This window comes from Mchenga conophoros, linkage group LG23 (genome assembly GCF_057382185.1).
Source record: "Mchenga conophoros isolate Kocher_MC1m ecotype Shallow Benthic linkage group LG23, M_conophoros_male_GT1.1, whole genome shotgun sequence".
NCBI classification, from domain to species: domain Eukaryota; kingdom Metazoa; phylum Chordata; class Actinopteri; order Cichliformes; family Cichlidae; genus Mchenga; species Mchenga conophoros.
Window position 1 is genome coordinate 40457997 of NC_140547.1, and position 17599 is coordinate 40475595.

General features: G+C 40.4%; 2 protein-coding genes across 5 annotated transcripts; both read right to left on the minus strand.

The window, feature by feature from the left end:
* Nucleotides 1-12: 12 nt before the first annotated feature.
* Nucleotides 13-7296, minus strand: cdadc1 (cytidine and dCMP deaminase domain containing 1). Of its 2 annotated transcripts, XM_085264221.1 has the most exons (12): nt 6841-7296; nt 6516-6712; nt 5969-6069; nt 5662-5839; nt 4661-4958; nt 3551-3757; nt 3356-3456; nt 3103-3152; nt 2323-2492; nt 2042-2231; nt 1675-1723; nt 13-1549 (listed from the first exon to the last, which is right to left on the minus strand). In XM_085264221.1, exons 2-12 carry the CDS (start codon nt 6613-6615, stop codon nt 1443-1445), a joined length of 1551 nt encoding a protein of 516 aa, XP_085120347.1. In that variant the 5' UTR covers nt 6616-6712; nt 6841-7296; the 3' UTR covers nt 13-1442. The 2 variants fall into 2 exon arrangements, with proteins under 2 accessions (XP_085120347.1, XP_085120346.1); XM_085264220.1 differs by having other exon boundaries at nt 6516-7296.
* Nucleotides 7297-8603: 1307 nt separating this feature from the next.
* On the minus strand, nt 8604-16808 carry rcbtb1 (regulator of chromosome condensation (RCC1) and BTB (POZ) domain containing protein 1). 3 transcript variants are annotated; one of them, XM_085265161.1, is made up of 13 exons: nt 16671-16808; nt 15683-15971; nt 15060-15210; nt 13636-13802; nt 12672-12830; nt 12481-12588; nt 12203-12345; nt 11887-11950; nt 11640-11766; nt 11406-11532; nt 11075-11226; nt 10849-10979; nt 8604-10083 (listed from the first exon to the last, which is right to left on the minus strand). In XM_085265161.1, exons 1-13 carry the CDS (start codon nt 16754-16756, stop codon nt 9943-9945), a joined length of 1845 nt encoding a protein of 614 aa, XP_085121287.1. In that variant the 5' UTR covers nt 16757-16808; the 3' UTR covers nt 8604-9942. The 3 variants fall into 3 exon arrangements, with proteins under 3 accessions (XP_085121287.1, XP_085121288.1, XP_085121290.1); XM_085265162.1 differs by lacking the exon at nt 16671-16808 and adding an exon at nt 16542-16663; XM_085265164.1 differs by having other exon boundaries at nt 9966-10083; nt 10833-10979.
* Nucleotides 16809-17599: the final 791 nt, after the last annotated feature.

Here is a 17599-nt window from a genome sequence, read left to right on the forward strand (position 1 = left end):
TAACTTTAAATCAACTATGAACTTGGAAAAAAAAAATGCAGAGACTAAACTTGAGAACAATGTGATTTTATTTCCCAGTAGATATCTGACAAGCATTCCCAGAAATTTTAAAAACAAAGTGAAATGGAGTCATGATAAGTCTCCTAATTAGAGCCCAGACTTTCCTTAAAGGAAGAAGTAAACACGTTAAAAGCTGTTTTGCTTTTTTTTTTTTCCTTAAAGAAAAAGGAAAACAGTTTGTTTTTTTGGGATGACAAAAACCAATACCAGCTATGTTCACATGCCATAGGTTGTGATGGTATATTGCAATATCACACGAGATGCAAATGTAAGCCAACCAGCTTAACATCAGACTTGAACCAGTTGTTTTACAACTATGAGCAGATTTAACCATTCTTCACGATGTCCTCTAAAAGCAGCCACCTTGTTTTTTTCTGCACTTTGATGCTGTTGTACAACATTCACAACAAATTAAAACAAAAAAAAAAGAATAGATGAGAATGCATGCTTTGCGTGTGTGTGTTTAAGAAAGTGTGTGTTATTTTCCAGGTATTTTTCAGATTATGCAGTAATCACAGTTACTGCCTTTTCTGTGATTCGGACTCAAGTTACAAAAACACTTAAACCTGTGTTTACTATACCTGAACGAAAAAAAAAAGAAGAAAAGAATACAAACAAGTGTGTTCATGTAGAAAATTAAAGTTGGTAAAGTCGAGTAAATTCCTTCACGCTCCAAAACCAAACCTTTGACCGTCCTCTCTGCTCTGCAGGAACACTTTTTAAACTTTCATTCAAGCATTATCCATATCCTCAACACGCTTCACTTCAGTGCATTTGGCTTGCGTTTAAAAACAATAACATCCTTACAGTGTGAAACACATCTTTCAAACACTCTCACAGCAGCTGCCTTCAAAATAAAAGCAGTAATTTATTTCAAACCGTTCTGTACCGCGAGGACAATCCTGGACAACCAGGAGCTGCATGTGTTGTTAATCTCACACTTTTTCATTATTTAGATTTTTATAATTAGCTTTCCCCCCTCCATTTGTTTCAAAAACAAACAGATCTGCATATCACAGTTTAAATAACTATTTTAAATAAATTATTTCTTTGTGGTATCTTATAAACGCTTAAAAAAAAAAAAAATTGTCCATAGTTTCTGTACCTATTTTTTTAATCTTCGATGGATCTATTAATCCGCTTTTAGTGGTGTCCCTTTGAGGTCATTGCATTGCATTGATTTCAGTTTGTTTCCAACTCTCCACTCATGTAATGACCGGACTTGGAAAAGATACATATGTGTAAAATCATATGTGCCACAGATTTGATGCTCATGAAGGAAACAACATTTAGCTCTATTTATTACAGCTGTGAACGATCAAATCTGTGGCACGCAAGTTTAAAACCTGCCTCTGTGGGGGGTGTTTTTTAGGTACGTGGATTTATCGACGGCTCACAGCAGGTGATTCGCAGGACATGCTGGTGCACAGCTTCTTGTTGCTGGGGCTCTCACTCTCAGTCTGTCTGCTGTGCTTTCCGACACAACCGTCTGCAATAAATGGCACTGTGGTTAAAACTCGAATCAGCAAAGGAAAATTGGCTGATTCATAACTCCTTTCTGTAATTTATCTGTGAAGATGGTTAAAATAAAAAAAGGCATAGGGTGCCACTTACTGGCAAGATGAAAAGCTGGCGCTGAGGACACTGAAGGGCTTCTTTGCCACTGTGAGGACAGATAAATGTCAGATTCTTTAAGGACATGTTAGCCTTATCTTCAAAAAGCAAGACATCCAGAAGCTGCTGAATCAGAGATCCCCTTATGCACCAGAATAAATTAACATACATCTCCCTTTTCAACATATTTTCCGAGTCTACGTTTGCTATGTTTGCTGAAGTAATGACCCGTTTCTGCACCCTGGACTTTACTGTAGCTGCAGAAATGTCTACATTGATGGAGGTTTGATATACTCCAAACATCAAACATAAACAGTATGAAATAAAAGGGAACAAAAACAAAACAAGAAAAACATTGTGGACTCACTATGAACTTGCTGATGTTCTTTAGGGTGCCAAATCGCAGGTAGGAAATATCTCCCTTATCTTTGTCCCGGTCCTGGTCAGAGGTGTATATGTGTGTGATACCGGCTCCTCTGATCAGAGGGACACACTCATCACATGGACACTTGGTTACAAAAAGCATGGTTGGCTCATCCGGTTTGATGTCTCGTGTCCTGAAAGGAGGAGGAACACCTATCAAGCGATGATGAACACTGATTTTCTGCATTCATGTTTCCCCTCCCGCCATTTCTGACAAGTTCTGACCTGAAGGTGAGGGCGTTCTGCTCTGCGTGGATAATGTATCTGTATTTACGTCTCTGGCGATCCTCCTGTTTGGCGTCCATCTGAGGGTACTCGGCGTACTGCGAACCTGCGGGGTAAGCGTTGTACCCACAGCCCACCAGGTAGAGACACCCTGTTCCGTTACAGCCAGCCTGAGATGAGGGGACAGATCAAAATACTACATTAACAACATCAGTGTGGGTGTTAAATCTATCGGTAGCTCTGCTTTAAATGATGAAATAAAATGTTCTTAATTCCATCTGCATTATACCACGGGCTGAAAAGCAGCCCCAAATCACAACACGGCCTCGACTGTGTTTTACAGATGAGTGTGGACACTCACTGTTGTACCCGTCTCCTGACCTCTTCCACACTGAGCTCTCTCTCTCTTTGTCAAAAAACACTCACCATCTCAAACTGTCCAGAGAGAGCAGCCGCTACTGAGGAACGCGTTAGGATTTATTTGAACATTTTGGGCTCATCATCATGACATTTGTCACAACTGCATCCACCCACACTGAAAACCTCAATGCATTAATACAATCATCCATAAATGGATTTATATAATCCAATTTTGTGCAGACAAAAAAAAGAAAAAAAAACTCCTTCTGTACGAGCCTGATGTTATTAGGTTTTGTCAGTTTGTCACCTTGTAATCTGGTGTCAAATCCTACCCGAACTGGCACACAGAATTGCCAACAGTCTACTCTTGTGATGAATTAACGAGTTAAATCAAATCAAAAGGAGAATAGTTGAGCTCACCGACTGTCCTTTGGCCCAGATCACAGTGCCCACACCCACTTTAGGATCCTCTGAAATGACAGTTATGCATGTATAAGAAGCTGGAAACAAATAGCAAACTATTGACAGGGTCATTGTTAGAAATGATCATAACCTTTACGACATCACTCAGGAAAAAGTCCTGCAGCCAAACAGCAGTTGTTATGATGCTTGTCAGGCAATATGCAATAGAATGTAGAAGAATGTAGTGTGTGTTATGAATAACCAAACACACCTGTCCTGTAGGCCAGTAGCCTGGCCTGGATCATGCAGTGACGAGCCACTTCTTGGGGCACATCTTCATGACAAGGGGGCAGTGGCACTGACGACTCTTCCCTGGTTCACAGAAGGGACACGATCAAATGAGCGTCAAGTACAAGCGCGTGGCGATGTCTGTGCTGACAAACAGATAAATTTGAGAGTTTCTAACCTGTAGAAGCCGTAGTGTTGCTGTGGCACCCCGGCAGCCACTGCAGCTAAAACTTCCACAAGCTCCCTCATGTTGTTTCTCAGGCTGGAGAAGTAAGGCTCCACGCAAAAATTCTCCAGGCCCATGTGCTTCAAAATCTCCTGATGCAGCTGGGACTTACGAACCAGGAACTGTCTGGAGAAATCCTTCAGGCATCTCATTCGTTCTCTGGAACGACACAGAATATTTCTTATAAACGGGCTGAAAATCCAGCTGTGGTCATCCAGCAGTTTCGCGACTTGAGTTTGATTCACTCAATAAATATTTCTCCTTCTCATTCTGGTTAACTTAAAGATGAAAGACGTTCTCTAATTATTTCTGCAGAATAATCTTTGCTTTGTGCCTCATCTACAGGTTTTCTTGCCCTTTGATGGCTGAAGTCTGACCAGAGGTTAAACTAGGATGCAACGGAGTTCCAGCACCTTTAAATATTAAGTAAAAAATAAAAATATATAGTGGGCGGTTTTATACATAATAACATCAAGCGAGTTTATTCTTAATATCTACCTGCCAAACCCCACACTCTAATTCTGACCAAACCTACGTCAGGAATTTAAGTGTTAGGAAAGCAATAACCGTCCTACGACTGTTCATAACCACACAGCTGAAATAATTTGGTTCTATACATTTACTCTGCTCTCATGAATCAGATACAGATTTCAGGTTTCTCTCTGCCACGTCATTCTCATATTTAAGTTAATTCTGCAGTCACTACAGTTACAAAGCAAACAATTATTTTGACTTCATTTGTTTTGATGCACTTTAGCACACTACACTGTAATATAAATAATGATGTGCACATTTATTTTATATTGTTTGACACTGATTTATGAAAACTGGACTTTTTTTCCCCTCCGTTTTCTTGAGTTAACCATCTGGTGTTCTCATCAGCTGAGATTTCTGCTTCAGGTTCAGTTTGTTTGGGGTTTTTTTGGTGCGTGTCGAGAACCTCCTTGGGTTTCCCTCTAAAATATACCAGGCAACTGAGTATAACTTATTAGAAAGAGAATTCAGCACATAGCTCAAAAGTGCTGCTGTGCAGAAGCAGATACAGTAAGTATAGTAAGGTACCTGTTGAAAAGCTCCTCTGTGTTCTGCTTTGGGTCGTCATCAGTGATCCTCTCTGTGAAGTCACAATTTCTGGACGTCTCGGTGACAAACTGCGCTAGGCCGGGTGCCAGCGGCTGCAGCAGCATGCAGATGTGAGGACGGCTGTTGGACTTGAGCTTCTCTACTGCTACAGCGTCTAGCAAAGCTTCCTCTGAGATGAAGTGAGCTGGACCGCAGTAGCTGGGATTGTTCATAGAGGTGGACTTCAGAATGCTGATCTCAGGGTCCCCGGGCCAGAAAGAGATCTGACTGACTCCAGCTGGAGGAGGAGAGCAAACAGCATTTATCCATCTTAGTTAACTTTGCCCGGGAATGAGAGAACAGAGCTCCAAAGTTCAGCAAACTGCTGATGTAGTTTAATGCCGATAATGCAGTTTACAACAGTACGGCAACACCTGTGGGACATATTCAGTCATACACTCACAGTAAATAAATATATCATTATGGTGTCAAAGTCTGTCCTGAGTTTCTAAGTGTGTTCACTTCTCAATGTGTCATTCCTCCAATCTGATCATAAAGAGGCTGCTCGCCAAGTCTTATAAAACAGGTCCACTTCAAAGTAAATGAAAGTAAATGAAAGGAGGTGCAGTACCAGAAAGGCTGCAGTTATTCTGACTACAGTTAGGGTGGTGCCTCAAAGTGACAGCAATGTGGTGGACTCCAAAACACACAGAGGCTGGAATGTGTAAGGGTGAGACAACAGAAGGGCAGGTACTTTGGTTCATGCAATCACAATCAGTCATAATCAGTGGGGCGTACATGTCACATTGCATTTTTGATGAATTTGTGTCATAACTATGTTTATAAAGCAGGCCATTGGTCCAAGATATGTAGTTCTGCCTGATCAAGAACATCTCGTTATTTGAGAGTGTGACACAGAAACACATTCACGCTGCGTGTTGTTTTTAGGCTCCCTTAATGCCGTCTACTCATTCCTGCATCATGCCTCCTTCTCCACTCACCGTTAATGATCATCTTCAGGCAAGTAGCGCAGGGTCTCCTCGAGAAGTACAGTTGACAGTCAGCCAGGCGAGCACCATGTTGGATGATGGCTGCCTGTCCAGCGTGGAGCTCAGCTCCTGAACAATGAAGTCCCACCACTTTGCTTTCCCGCACCACCACCAGACCCATCCCATGGAGCTGAAGCACAGTACAGCTACAGTTATTAATTTTACACACAAGTGCTAGTAAAGATGAATCGCTCCACAGAACTTGATGATTTTTTCCCTAGATTGCATACATCACTGTGTTTTTTATATTCAAACTAACCTGATTACCACCATCCTCCTCTGTTTGCTCCTGAGGGAATAACTCCATCCATAAACTCAGCAAGGTGAAGAGGTTTACCTTTGACAACCTGGGGCCATGACCTGAAGCAGAGACAAAGCTGAATTAAGCCATCTTGTGCACAATGCTTTCCTGAAAAGCTGCAGTAACACATGCTTGGATGAGAATATATACCATGAAGATTACTAATGTTTGCATGGTTTAAAGGCCCCACCGAAGCTAACTTGGCCTGTTGACTGAGACTTAGAAAAATATAACATTTATTTCAGATACACGCAGGTGAAGACCTATGTGTATTGATCTGAGGATGGGGATTTTGCCATTTAATGTGAATAGGATAAGATGATCGGCCAAGTCTAAGATAAATATATGCAGCATTGTGTAATGTGTAAATAAAGGCTGTCAGCCGTGGCCATTTAAAGTGCCTCTCTGGTAAACTGTATCTCATGAAGCTGCGGTTTTGTGGCATGACAGAAGGGAAAAATATGAAGCTAAACTACTGGAAGAACTCTTCCTCCAGTTGGCTCACCTTGTATTTTGCTGTCAGTCTGGGTGCTGCTGTGTCTTGTTTCTCGACACGGTGTGGACCGGCCCGGATCGGCTCGGTTCCATATTTGGCTTTCTTCCATTCAATCAATCTGTCAGCTACAGAAAACGATATAATACGTCGACCCGACGTTCAGCAAGAGAAGAGCCGGATGAAGCTTTCTTTTGGTATCCTTTTTACTGTTAAGTTGGATAGTCACATGAATACTATTTTCAACCGACGCTTTCAAAATAAAAGCATAAAAAGACACCGATTTGGTAAATAAAGTTGCACCAATAAAGAAATTCACGTACAAATATGAACTTACACTTCAGAATATTTTTTTTATAACGACTAGTTAAAGTCACGTTGAAATCCGATGAGTAACGGTAACTCTCAGCAAACGGTGACTTTTTAAGTTACAGTGTTACAGTGCTAACATTACTAGCACTAACTCGCGTATTACGGTACAATGATTCTTAATAAAACACTGTACAGCCGATAAATACTTGGACGAACGTAACTTCATGTCTTTCTACCGCAAGCAGAAACTGCCTCCCTCTTATTTAAAGGGGAAGGAGCCGTTCTTCTGTGACTTCGCTAGTGGACGGTATCTTAACAGTTCCGGATTTCTTCCGGAAATATTTTCTGACGCTGTCACATGGGCGGGGCCAATTGGTTGGCTGTCAGCACGCAACAAAGTACTAATCATTTCAACTGCTAAACATAAGCAGTTAAGCCCATACACTTTTCCGAGCCCATACACTCTCTCATTCTCCACAGAGAGCAGTGGCGCATACCTGTGACATCACTAACCCTTACCTTACGTTGTCTTAAAGACACACCACACAATTGTGACTGTTACAAAGCGTTTTTGAACTAAAAATCAAGAATGTGGGATACTGTTTGTCATTTTATTGATAAATACATTTCATTTTTATACATTTTATTAATGAAAAATCTACTAAAATTTCACCAAAATGTACCACTTTTTATAAAAAATTTCCTTAAGTGATATATTCTTTTTAAAATCTCACATTCCCATCTATAATTTTGATTTATAGATGTTATATCATTCTATTTGCATGTATATTTTTCACGTTATCATTTTGCCATAAAACATAATTGTTTGCATCAAAGAGCCAATAAAGAGCTAGACAATAAAAAAAATACAAAAATATACAAGAACAAAAATTGTTATGACAAGTGAACAAATCAGATTTAAGAAATATTTATTTCATCACAGAAATATAATCCCCATAGCTAAATTAAAAAAGTAAAATAATACAGTATGTCTCAAGTATGTAACAGCAACAGAATAATAATGCATACCCCAAACACTGCAATGCTGTAAGCTGAATATAAGCATGGACCTAATGGTTTTATAAACTTCTCCTAAACGATGAAAGTATAACAAAGAGAGAGAGAGAGAGAGAGAGAGAGAGAGAGAGAGAGAGAGAGAGAGAGAGAGAGAGAGAGAGAGAGAGAGAGAGAGAGAGAGAGAGAGAGAGAGAGAGAGAGAGTGTGTGTGTGTGTGTGTGTGAGTGAGTGAGTGAGTGAGAGAGAGAGTGAATACAATATGCAAATCAGTTTTACTCTTCCAGTTTAAATTACTTCATAAAAAAAAAAAAGAAGGAACAGCTCATAAAAAACAAAACAAGCAGAAACTGTAAACCTAGACCTCATTTCCCGAAAACAATGATTTCCACAGAAGCTCTCAAAGCATCCTAAATTACTTTCCAGCCTGAACTGAAGCTGTGCTTAATAATAAATAGCAGTTCTGCTTTAGTTGGAGCGAACAGAAACTCCTCCTCAAGCATCTGAGTACATCAAGAAATAGAAACCTATCAAGGAAATAGAAACTGATCTCACATTGGCTTTACTGGGAGACGGCATGGTTGACATGTTGTCCTAAAGGCTAGGACGCACAGGGAGTTTTTGGTCATCAGACGACAAAGTGAAAGAATGAAAAAAAGTGCTTCAAAGCATTCCTCTTTCTTTAATATGCAATGTATCCTGTAGCTTTGTTTAGTGCAATTTCTGCTCCATATATAGAAAAACCTACAGAAACTAAGATGAATTCCTCTTAAGTACTTTTGTAGATTTATTTTTAATTTGCCCGAACACAGAAACCAACCTGTAATGATGAAAATGCTAATAATGCGGAAACCTGAGCAAGTTTCCACAGTACAACATGCCTTAGATACAACACATTTTACTTGCAATGGAAGAAAAAAAGGAGCTAATGTCGTAATTTTACCAAAGACGGTTATTTTTCTTAACTGAAAAGCGCAACTTTCTCAGTCTATATATTCCATAGATTTTTGAATAAGCTTAAAAAATCAACCTCTTAGTATTACGGAATATAAAGAGATGACTGTAGTGCTGCAGAGGAAATGTGAGGCAGAATGAACACACCTAGTAAAACAGGTTTTAACTTCCCAAAATGTACAAAGGACATTTACCAAGCAAGCAACTCATAACAAACCACAGAAGGCTCTGCATCAGCTGTGTATGTCATGTATATGTATGAGTTTGTCTTTATCAATCAGTTGCTTTGAGTTAAATACAAAGAGCTGCTGAATACCAAATTAGAGCCTGACTTATATAAGATATCTAAGGCCGATACAGATATTTGGTGATTCAAAAATCTTACAGTCTGATATATTGGTCAATATTTTTTTTTTCATTTCAGAGAAACTCAACAAATCAATTTCCCTAAATTGCTACGTTATTTACTCTGCTCAGATCAGCTATAGGTGCTCCAACAGGTAATGCCAAACTTACCCTGTGTCAGCTGGTGGACAAACTATGCAATGTCAGCAATCATAACATGGTAGAAGGGTCTTTCTCCCATCTCCTCGTTACTTTCTTAAGTTTTCCTGTATGAACGCAAACACTAACAGACTGGCAATTAACCAATGCAATCAATTCACCAATAAATTGGGCTCTACTGCTAAGTGTGTGAAACATGTTTACATTACAGTGTTCATCTCTTTAGATTAGGTCAGTAGTTTATTCCTTCCAGATCTTTGGTCCCTCACATGAACTTTTCCAGAAAGTAAATGAACAAAGCAAACGCTGCTGAGAAAAAATTAAAAAAATTCAAGTATACGTAACATATGTAAAGAACTTCCACAGAAAAGGCGCCATGGGTTTGGCCAAAGTGCTCATTTTAGATCCACAGATAACGCAGCTTAAAATCCAGTTTAAGCATCTTGTGAATAATGTTGTTTAAGTGCTTCTTTAAAGTATATATAAATAAGTATTTCAAGAAAGGGCCTCCTCTTTTGTCGTGGATGGGATCAACAGGAATGTGAAAACTGTGGTGTTGCATTCTGCTGCTGCACACGCAGCGTGACCAAATCCACTCGGTCATTAGTTGGTTTTTTTCTTTCTTTTTTAGGTCGCAGGAGCCTAAAAGCACCACTCAGTTCTTGAAGGCTCCACAGCGGCTCGCTTTGCTGATAAACTCCTTCAGCATTGCTCCGTCTACCTGCCAGAAGGCTTCGGTCTGAGTTACCCGAGTCAGGTGGTTTATGCAAAACCTGAAACAAAACTCTTCCAGGTCCTGGAAAATCAAACAATAGAAAAATAATAAGGAGATTAGATTGCAAAAGAAAGAACAAACATTCCGATGCTTATTTTACAGGGTGTTAAACCTTGTAATCCCTGACAGTTTTCCTTTGCTGCTATACCATAGTGCAGACTCGGGCAGACTGCCATCACTCTCAGACAGACTGGTGAAGGTTTGCAAATAACAGCTGTCTAATATTTAAACACAGATTGATTGTCAACATGTTGCAATCACCGTGTGAGTGCGCTGATCAGTATAATAGAGGACCCGACTCGACTGCTTGCATTCTTCTACACAGCAAGGTTGCTGAGCGGCTGCTGTGAAATTGCTGCCCTGCAGCAACAACGTCACGAATTCTGGAGGAATTTCTGTTCAGGTGTCTGAGGTTCTGACTCTGAATGTGTGCAGTTAATATAAATTTCTGTTTATATATGTGTGTACGTCCTTCATTTTGGCCAGTTTATTACAGTTAATCACTACATTATCACAAACAGATTGCATGTAATTGCAGCCTTGACCCAAGCTCAAACTGATAGCAGACTAACTGTCGTATTGCAGTTTTATTGCACCCAAGTCATTTTTGAAGATTGACACTGACTGTGAGTCGTCGCAGACCTGATCCACGTCTTTAAAGCAATTATTTTAAAGGCAACAAGATCACAAGCTCATGGCACACAAATATTTTGGTCGTCTGGTCCAAAATGTGAATTTATCTACCACCTCAGCTTATCCACCTGACAAACCTGTTTATAACTGTACCTCTGCGTCGTATCGTATGGCAGCAGACAGCAGGGTGAAGGCGTTTTCCACAGTGATTCCTCTCTTGATGATCTGCTGACACAGGCGTTTCAGGCGGTTTTCACAATAAGAGGTGGCCAGGTCCAACAGGCCTGCAGCACAACACACAAACACACACAGTGTCAAAAAAAAAACCCATCCTTCTACACACTCTAAGAACATATTTAACAGTTGCATTCATACTAACCAATGGCATCCTCAGGCGAAAGGTCAACAGTGTCTGTGTAAAGAAACTGCAGGAAGGACCTGTAGACGGGATACGAGAACTGGCCAATCTCTATCACTTCCTGCTGATCCTCCGTCCACTGGGAGCGAAACATTGAACGGAAATGCTCGCACCTAGCCGCGATAAAAATACTTTATTTACAATGTATACAAATGGTCAAATAGTCAAAACCTGACATGTTAAGGGCTGCCAACAAAAATCACAGGCTGCCTTAACTGCCCTGAAACAAAGCACAGCTACCAAATGCATCAAGGCTATCTTTCACTTATAGCTATGTGGATAATAAACACACCTGATCTTCAGCACAGCTTTGTGAACGTGGATGTATTTGCCATCAACACTGAACTTGAGGTCAGCCGTTTCTGGACTGTCGAACTCTTTCCTCAGAGCCTCTGCAACCGTCAGGAAGTCATCTTGCTCTAGAAGAAAACCCCCCCGCAGTAGAAACAGTTCTAGTACTTAGACAGCTTTCATTTTTGTTTGTTTTTTACACAAATAATCCACAATTTGTTGTCTCTTCTCTCACCCATAGACATGAGGCGCCACATAACGGATGGCGTAGCGAAGCAGGCAAAGACGTCGTCTGTGTTGGTGAGGTGCGTGAGGTGTGGCAGGACAATGGATTGGCCCCGGCACTGACCCCACATAAAAACCTGGAGGAGGAGTGAAATGATAATGCTCCTGGATTTTTTTGGTCTTTTTTTTAGAATAAAGAATTCCAGAAACCAAAGAAATACAAGACTGTGCATCACTTTGAAAGATGAATGCTATACCTGCCCACTTTGGGTCTTGGCTGCCGACGTGTGTGTCGAATGGCATGCTGCCACCTCGACGACCCTGCCAAATTAGAGACACAGGGAAGCTTTTCCTTCTTAATTATTGTACTGAAACATGTCAAAAGTCTGAAAGCTGTTTTGCTGTGGCATGATTTGCCCCAAAATATCTACAATTAGGGAAAGAGCATTGTTTTGTTTACTGCAGACGACCACTTAAGACCAGGAGCGGAGGCAGAGGTACAGAGGGAGGAAATGAGGACAGGAAACTAAATATTAACAGGAAACGTCCGACACCCTTCCCTCTCCTTCCTACCTCTCTTTGTCAGCCATGATGTGCACAGGGCTGAGGTGGTTGCTCTTGGTGCCAGTTCCCAGTTGACCATAGGTATTTGCTCCCCAGGCATATAGCAGCCCTTTATCGGTTAGGGCCAGGCAGTGTCCATAGCCCGATACAATCTGGAAGGTAGGGATGGATTTAAATGCGGCTGATAAAAAAAAATTACCCAATCAGATGTCAGCACAAATCATGAGTCATCCTCAAGGCAATTATTGATATTAAAAACTCATTCATGTGGTTGTTGGATGTCTCACCTGTTGAATGCACATCCCTTGGAGTGCAGCGACACGGCAAGGTGTCAGCTGATTTCCATTGTTGCCAATTCCCAACTGCCCATTTCCATTGTAGCCCCAGCCGTAAACCTAAAGAGAAATAAAAGCCACCCTGTTTACCACATCAAGTTCAGATTTCTCAATGAGATCACTAAGAATTTATTTAACATCACCTCTCCATTGTCGACAAGAGCCATAGAGGAGGTTTGCCCACACGTGATGCCCGATGCATTCTTGCCCTGCAGGCATCCGGTGACCTTCCTGGGGTAGGGTTGGTTGGCTGTGGAGCCTGAACCAATCTGGCCACAGTTATTATATCCCCATGCAAAGACCTAGAGAGGATTGACAATGTTGTAGTGTGAGAAAAAACACCTTTCTCAGAATGATGTTATTGATGCTGTACTCTGAGTTGTTCTGTTTGAGTAACATCTCAAACAGAAAAACTTGAATGTACATGAACAAACTGGGAAAAGGATGCAATACTTAACGTACACTTAGTAATATTTTAAATGGCAACAGCCTTTCCAGCTTACCACACAAACAACCCCATTAGCTTTAATGCCGCTGGGTTAAAGACAGGCTTCTTAGTGTGACACCTAAAGGCCTCAAGGTGGCAGGTCAAGGTATATAAGGGTGACCCCCTTAGGGCTAAACTTTTTATTTAGAGTGGTACATAAAAATAAGAATATTCTAATTTCAGTCATATTTGATGATATTTTATTAATTTAATTAAATTATGTGTGCCACATATTTCTTTTCATTACCTACTATTGCCATCCCTACTCTTTTATTTTGTTGTTTAAGAGTGAATGGAAACTGTTTACAATCCAGCACCATAGCACCAAATCCCAACAGCAGTCACCTCAATATGCTTTATATTGTAAGGTTACGACTGTACAATAATAGAGAGAAAACCTAATCACTCAGCTGATCCCCACTAGTAAGCACTTGGTGACAGTGGGAAGGAAAAACTTCCTTTTAACAGGAAGAAACCTCCAGAAGAACCAGGTTCAGGGAGAAGCATCTGCCAGGACCAGCTGGGGGTGAGGGGAAAAGAAGAGAACAGAGCGAGACAGGAAAAGACACGCTAAACACATTTAACGGTAATTTAAAAAATATATATAAAAAAGGACTTGCCTCTCCATCCAGAGTGAGAGCCATAGAGTGATGTGAGCCACACGACACCTCTTTCACTTTTTTGTTCTGCAGGTTAGCGGTGATCAACACGGGGGAGAGTCCCGGGTTGGTCGACCCATTCCCCAGCTGACTGTAACCATTGTGACCCCATGCAAACAGATGTCCATCTGCAACACATAAAAACAAATTTAAGCTGTCAATGTTATACAGGTTTTGGTTATACAGTGTCTGAGTTTCTATTTATGTTATTAGCACATTTTTTAGTTCAGGTAAACCCTTTCATGCATGAATTATGACAACCTGAATCAGGATTTTTATTCATCTTTAGGTATGAAAAAAAGATTTTTGAACTTATTTTTTTTAAACATTTACTTATTTATTTATTTATTTATTTTTTTACATGTACAGGACCTGGAAAAACTAGTCCATTCATCATTCAGCATTCATCTTTAGTAGGCTTGATTACCGTAACAGCATCTTTACAGGTCTACCTAAAAAAAAAAAAATCAGTCAGACAACTACAGCTCATTCAGAACTCTGCTGCTCGAGTCCTCACTAAGACCAAAAAAGTGGACCACATCAGTCCAGCTCTGAGGTCTTTACACTGGCTGCCTGTCCGTCAGAGGATAGATGCTGGTCTATAAAGCTCTGAATGGTTTAGGACCAAAATACATCAGTGACCTGCTGACCCAGTATGAACCTTCCAGATCCCTCAGGTCATCTGGATCCGGTCTTTTATCAGTTCCTAGAGTCAGAACCAGACACGGAGAAGCTGCATTCAGCTTATATGCTCCATATATCTGGAACAAACTCCCAGAAAGCCTCAGATCAGCTGAAACACTCAGTTTATTTAAATCCAGGTTGAAGACTCACCTGTTCTCACCTGTTGAATAAAGCACCAAATCCACACTTTTAAGCTTAAATTTCAAAACTTACATTTTAACTACCGGTACTGATTTTATCTACTGTTCCTTTTTTCCCCATTGTAAATCATGCTTTTTATTTGTTTTTGTTTTTTAATGTCTCTGTTAAGCACTTTGAATCAACTTGCCGTTGAATTGTGCTGTATAAATAAACTTGCTTTGCCTTTTCAAAGGGTTGATGTGTATACATTGTATGTCCATCAGTTGATGTGCATACAACTGATGTGTATGGACTGACACATCAGTGTCCAATGTAGTGGTTTATGTGCAAGTACACCATCAACACTGACACAAATACAAGAAAACAGCCTTTGAATAGCTGTCCACTGTAGTGACCACTATGCATGAAAGAGTTAAGCTCATATTAGTGACATTTCCACTGTTCAATAGAAAAAAGTCAACCTTTCTGTAGAAATTGACCAATATTGAGCACATGACTATACAGTGAAATGCTTATGCAGCAGGATGAAAACATTGTATAAATATAAAAAAACAGCCTACCGTCAGTAGCCAATAGGACATGAGGTCCGCTGCCATAGCTCACACTGGCTACCTTCTTCCCTCGTAGGAAGTCCAGTTTCTTCGGCATAACAGTGCTCAGAATGTCTCCTGTACCAAGGCAGCTACTGCAGTTTAACCCCAACACAAACACCTGGAAACAGTAACACACGTTTCAAAATACAGAGACACAGTGCAGATACACATTTAAAGTGCTGTGTTGTAGGTTATCAACAAACACAAAGCAAATAGATGCTCATTGTGTGACTTATGCGTTTTGATTGAGATCAGCTGTGCTCTGGTATGGTGGCATTCAAACAGGAAAGCGAAAACAATGCAGGATCTCCTGCGGCATATTTTTTCTTTCCCCACAAAACACACGCTTATGAAATAAACCTTCACATAAAAAGCGCACTGGAGGCATTTCACACAGCAAACCCCATCGGCTTCATACGTTTTCCTGTTGTTTAAACTGTCACGTAACTACAGAGCAAACGACACACTTCATGTAAAGTCAGAATTAGATTCAGGCACAAATATAAGGAAGACAAAACAAGTACAATCATTCGAGTGCTATTTAAAGAGCTCATATCATAAACAGAAACTATCAAATGTGCACTCCTCACCTCATTTCCATGGGTGATATAGATTGCTTCATTGGCAGTGGTGCCAAAGACACAGGCCTGTCGCACTGTAGCTAGTTCCTGAGCACTCAGCAGGTAGAACAGGGGCCATTTACTGACATCCATCACCGCTCCTGCAAAATTCAGTCTTCCTAGCTGGGAAGTAGGAGGAGTCAGGGATGATCGGGGAGAGGAGGAGGGCACAGGAGGGGGATGACGAGGGGAAGGGAGGACCCGAGGAGGAGGCGATGGTGGTGGTGGCGTGGAGCCAGAAGAACCATCCCTGCTGTCGCTTTAGACAAGACAAGAAATATATTAAAGATAAATAGACAAAGTTTGTTTTTTAAACAGTTACATTACTATAAAGAGGGGTAACATTTATTCTTCTTCTCTTGAAATGACAGGCAAGTATTTGGCAAGTTCAGAACTACATCAAATAATACCTGTATGTCTTGGGAAATGCATCTCAATCTCATGTAAATGAGGCATAGCATGAGGCCAAAGCAATAACACATAATGTTACTGTTAAGCTCTCAACTCCTGAGAAAAGCCAGCGAGCTGATATTGGATATAGCTGATAAGCAGGGACGTTTTAAATTGCTACATTTTTTTCCACCTTAGCCAGCATGATGATAACAATAATAATAATATTAGCAATAATCGTAATAATAACAATAATTTAAAAAAGAAACAAAACAAGCATACTCTAATTTACTGCTCCCCTTTTTTTCAACCCTACGTAGAAAAACTTTTAATTTCACCCCTTAAAGGCACCACAGCAGCAAAGCTAACTGCGATTAAAAGCTTGTGATGAACGGAGAAGCTAGTAGCTTAGTTAAGCGCTTTCTTGTGCTCTTCCTACCTAAAGCATCGCTCCATAACAACGAGTCGACTGAGAAAAGACAGACAGCGACAGCGTTACGGCAACAACTTTAAGAATAAAAACGACTACTTCTACAGCGTGTAAACTCGTGTTAATAAATACATTTACCTGAAAAAAAAATCGCTCGTCCGGTGTTTACAGTAGCACAACCGCCGAGCCGCGTCGAGAGTGGTCAGTTGTTCTTCTTTGCGCATGATACGCCCGGTTGATTAAGCGGGCGCGTAGGAGCACCACTGCCCCATCCGGCCCTCAGTTAAATAACACCTAGATGTAGACGTGCACTTACCAGCCACAGATGGGGATAACGCTCACGGCCCGAACCAAAGCCGCAATTCTCCTGTAATAAAATCGATCTTCAACGAATTTATTTTTTTTTTCAGTGTTATTATATTTATCTACAAATACTTAAAGGTAGGTATACTGGAACAAGTCAAGTTTTTGCAGGTGACAAAGAAATAATTATAACTAAAGCAGTAATGTTAGGTCGTGTATGAGTAGTTTTAAGCATCACTCAACTTACAGGAAAGACGAAATAATTATATTCTAAGTATATTTAACTAGTGCCTAAATTCTGGGTATTTTGCAGGAAAGGAGACATAAATTATACTGTAAGTAATTTTAAGTATGGTGTAATTTGTGGGAAAACAAACAATATAAGTGCACTGGACTTCTTGGGGGGCAGGCTGTATTATGGAGTGGCTTTACTTGGTCTAACTTCCAGGTACTTCCAACTTCTGTACCCTCCTTTAAAAGTTATGTTTGAGCTGTGATTGTGCAAGAAAAAAGTTAGACTAGGCTCCATCACTGTGAGGTCACATAGTCCTACACATTTTGATAGTACTTATTTTTTCTTGTTACTTGGCAAAGGAGAACTGTCCTTATCACATTTATATTGTTTAAAACAGGACAGTTGAATAAACAGCATTACTTAGCATTTAGTTCCTCCTACGCCGAGCGGCGCATCAGCATAACTCAAATTAAATAAAGTTTTCAAAAAAAATAATGCTGTGAAAAGGCAAGATTAATCCATTCCAAAA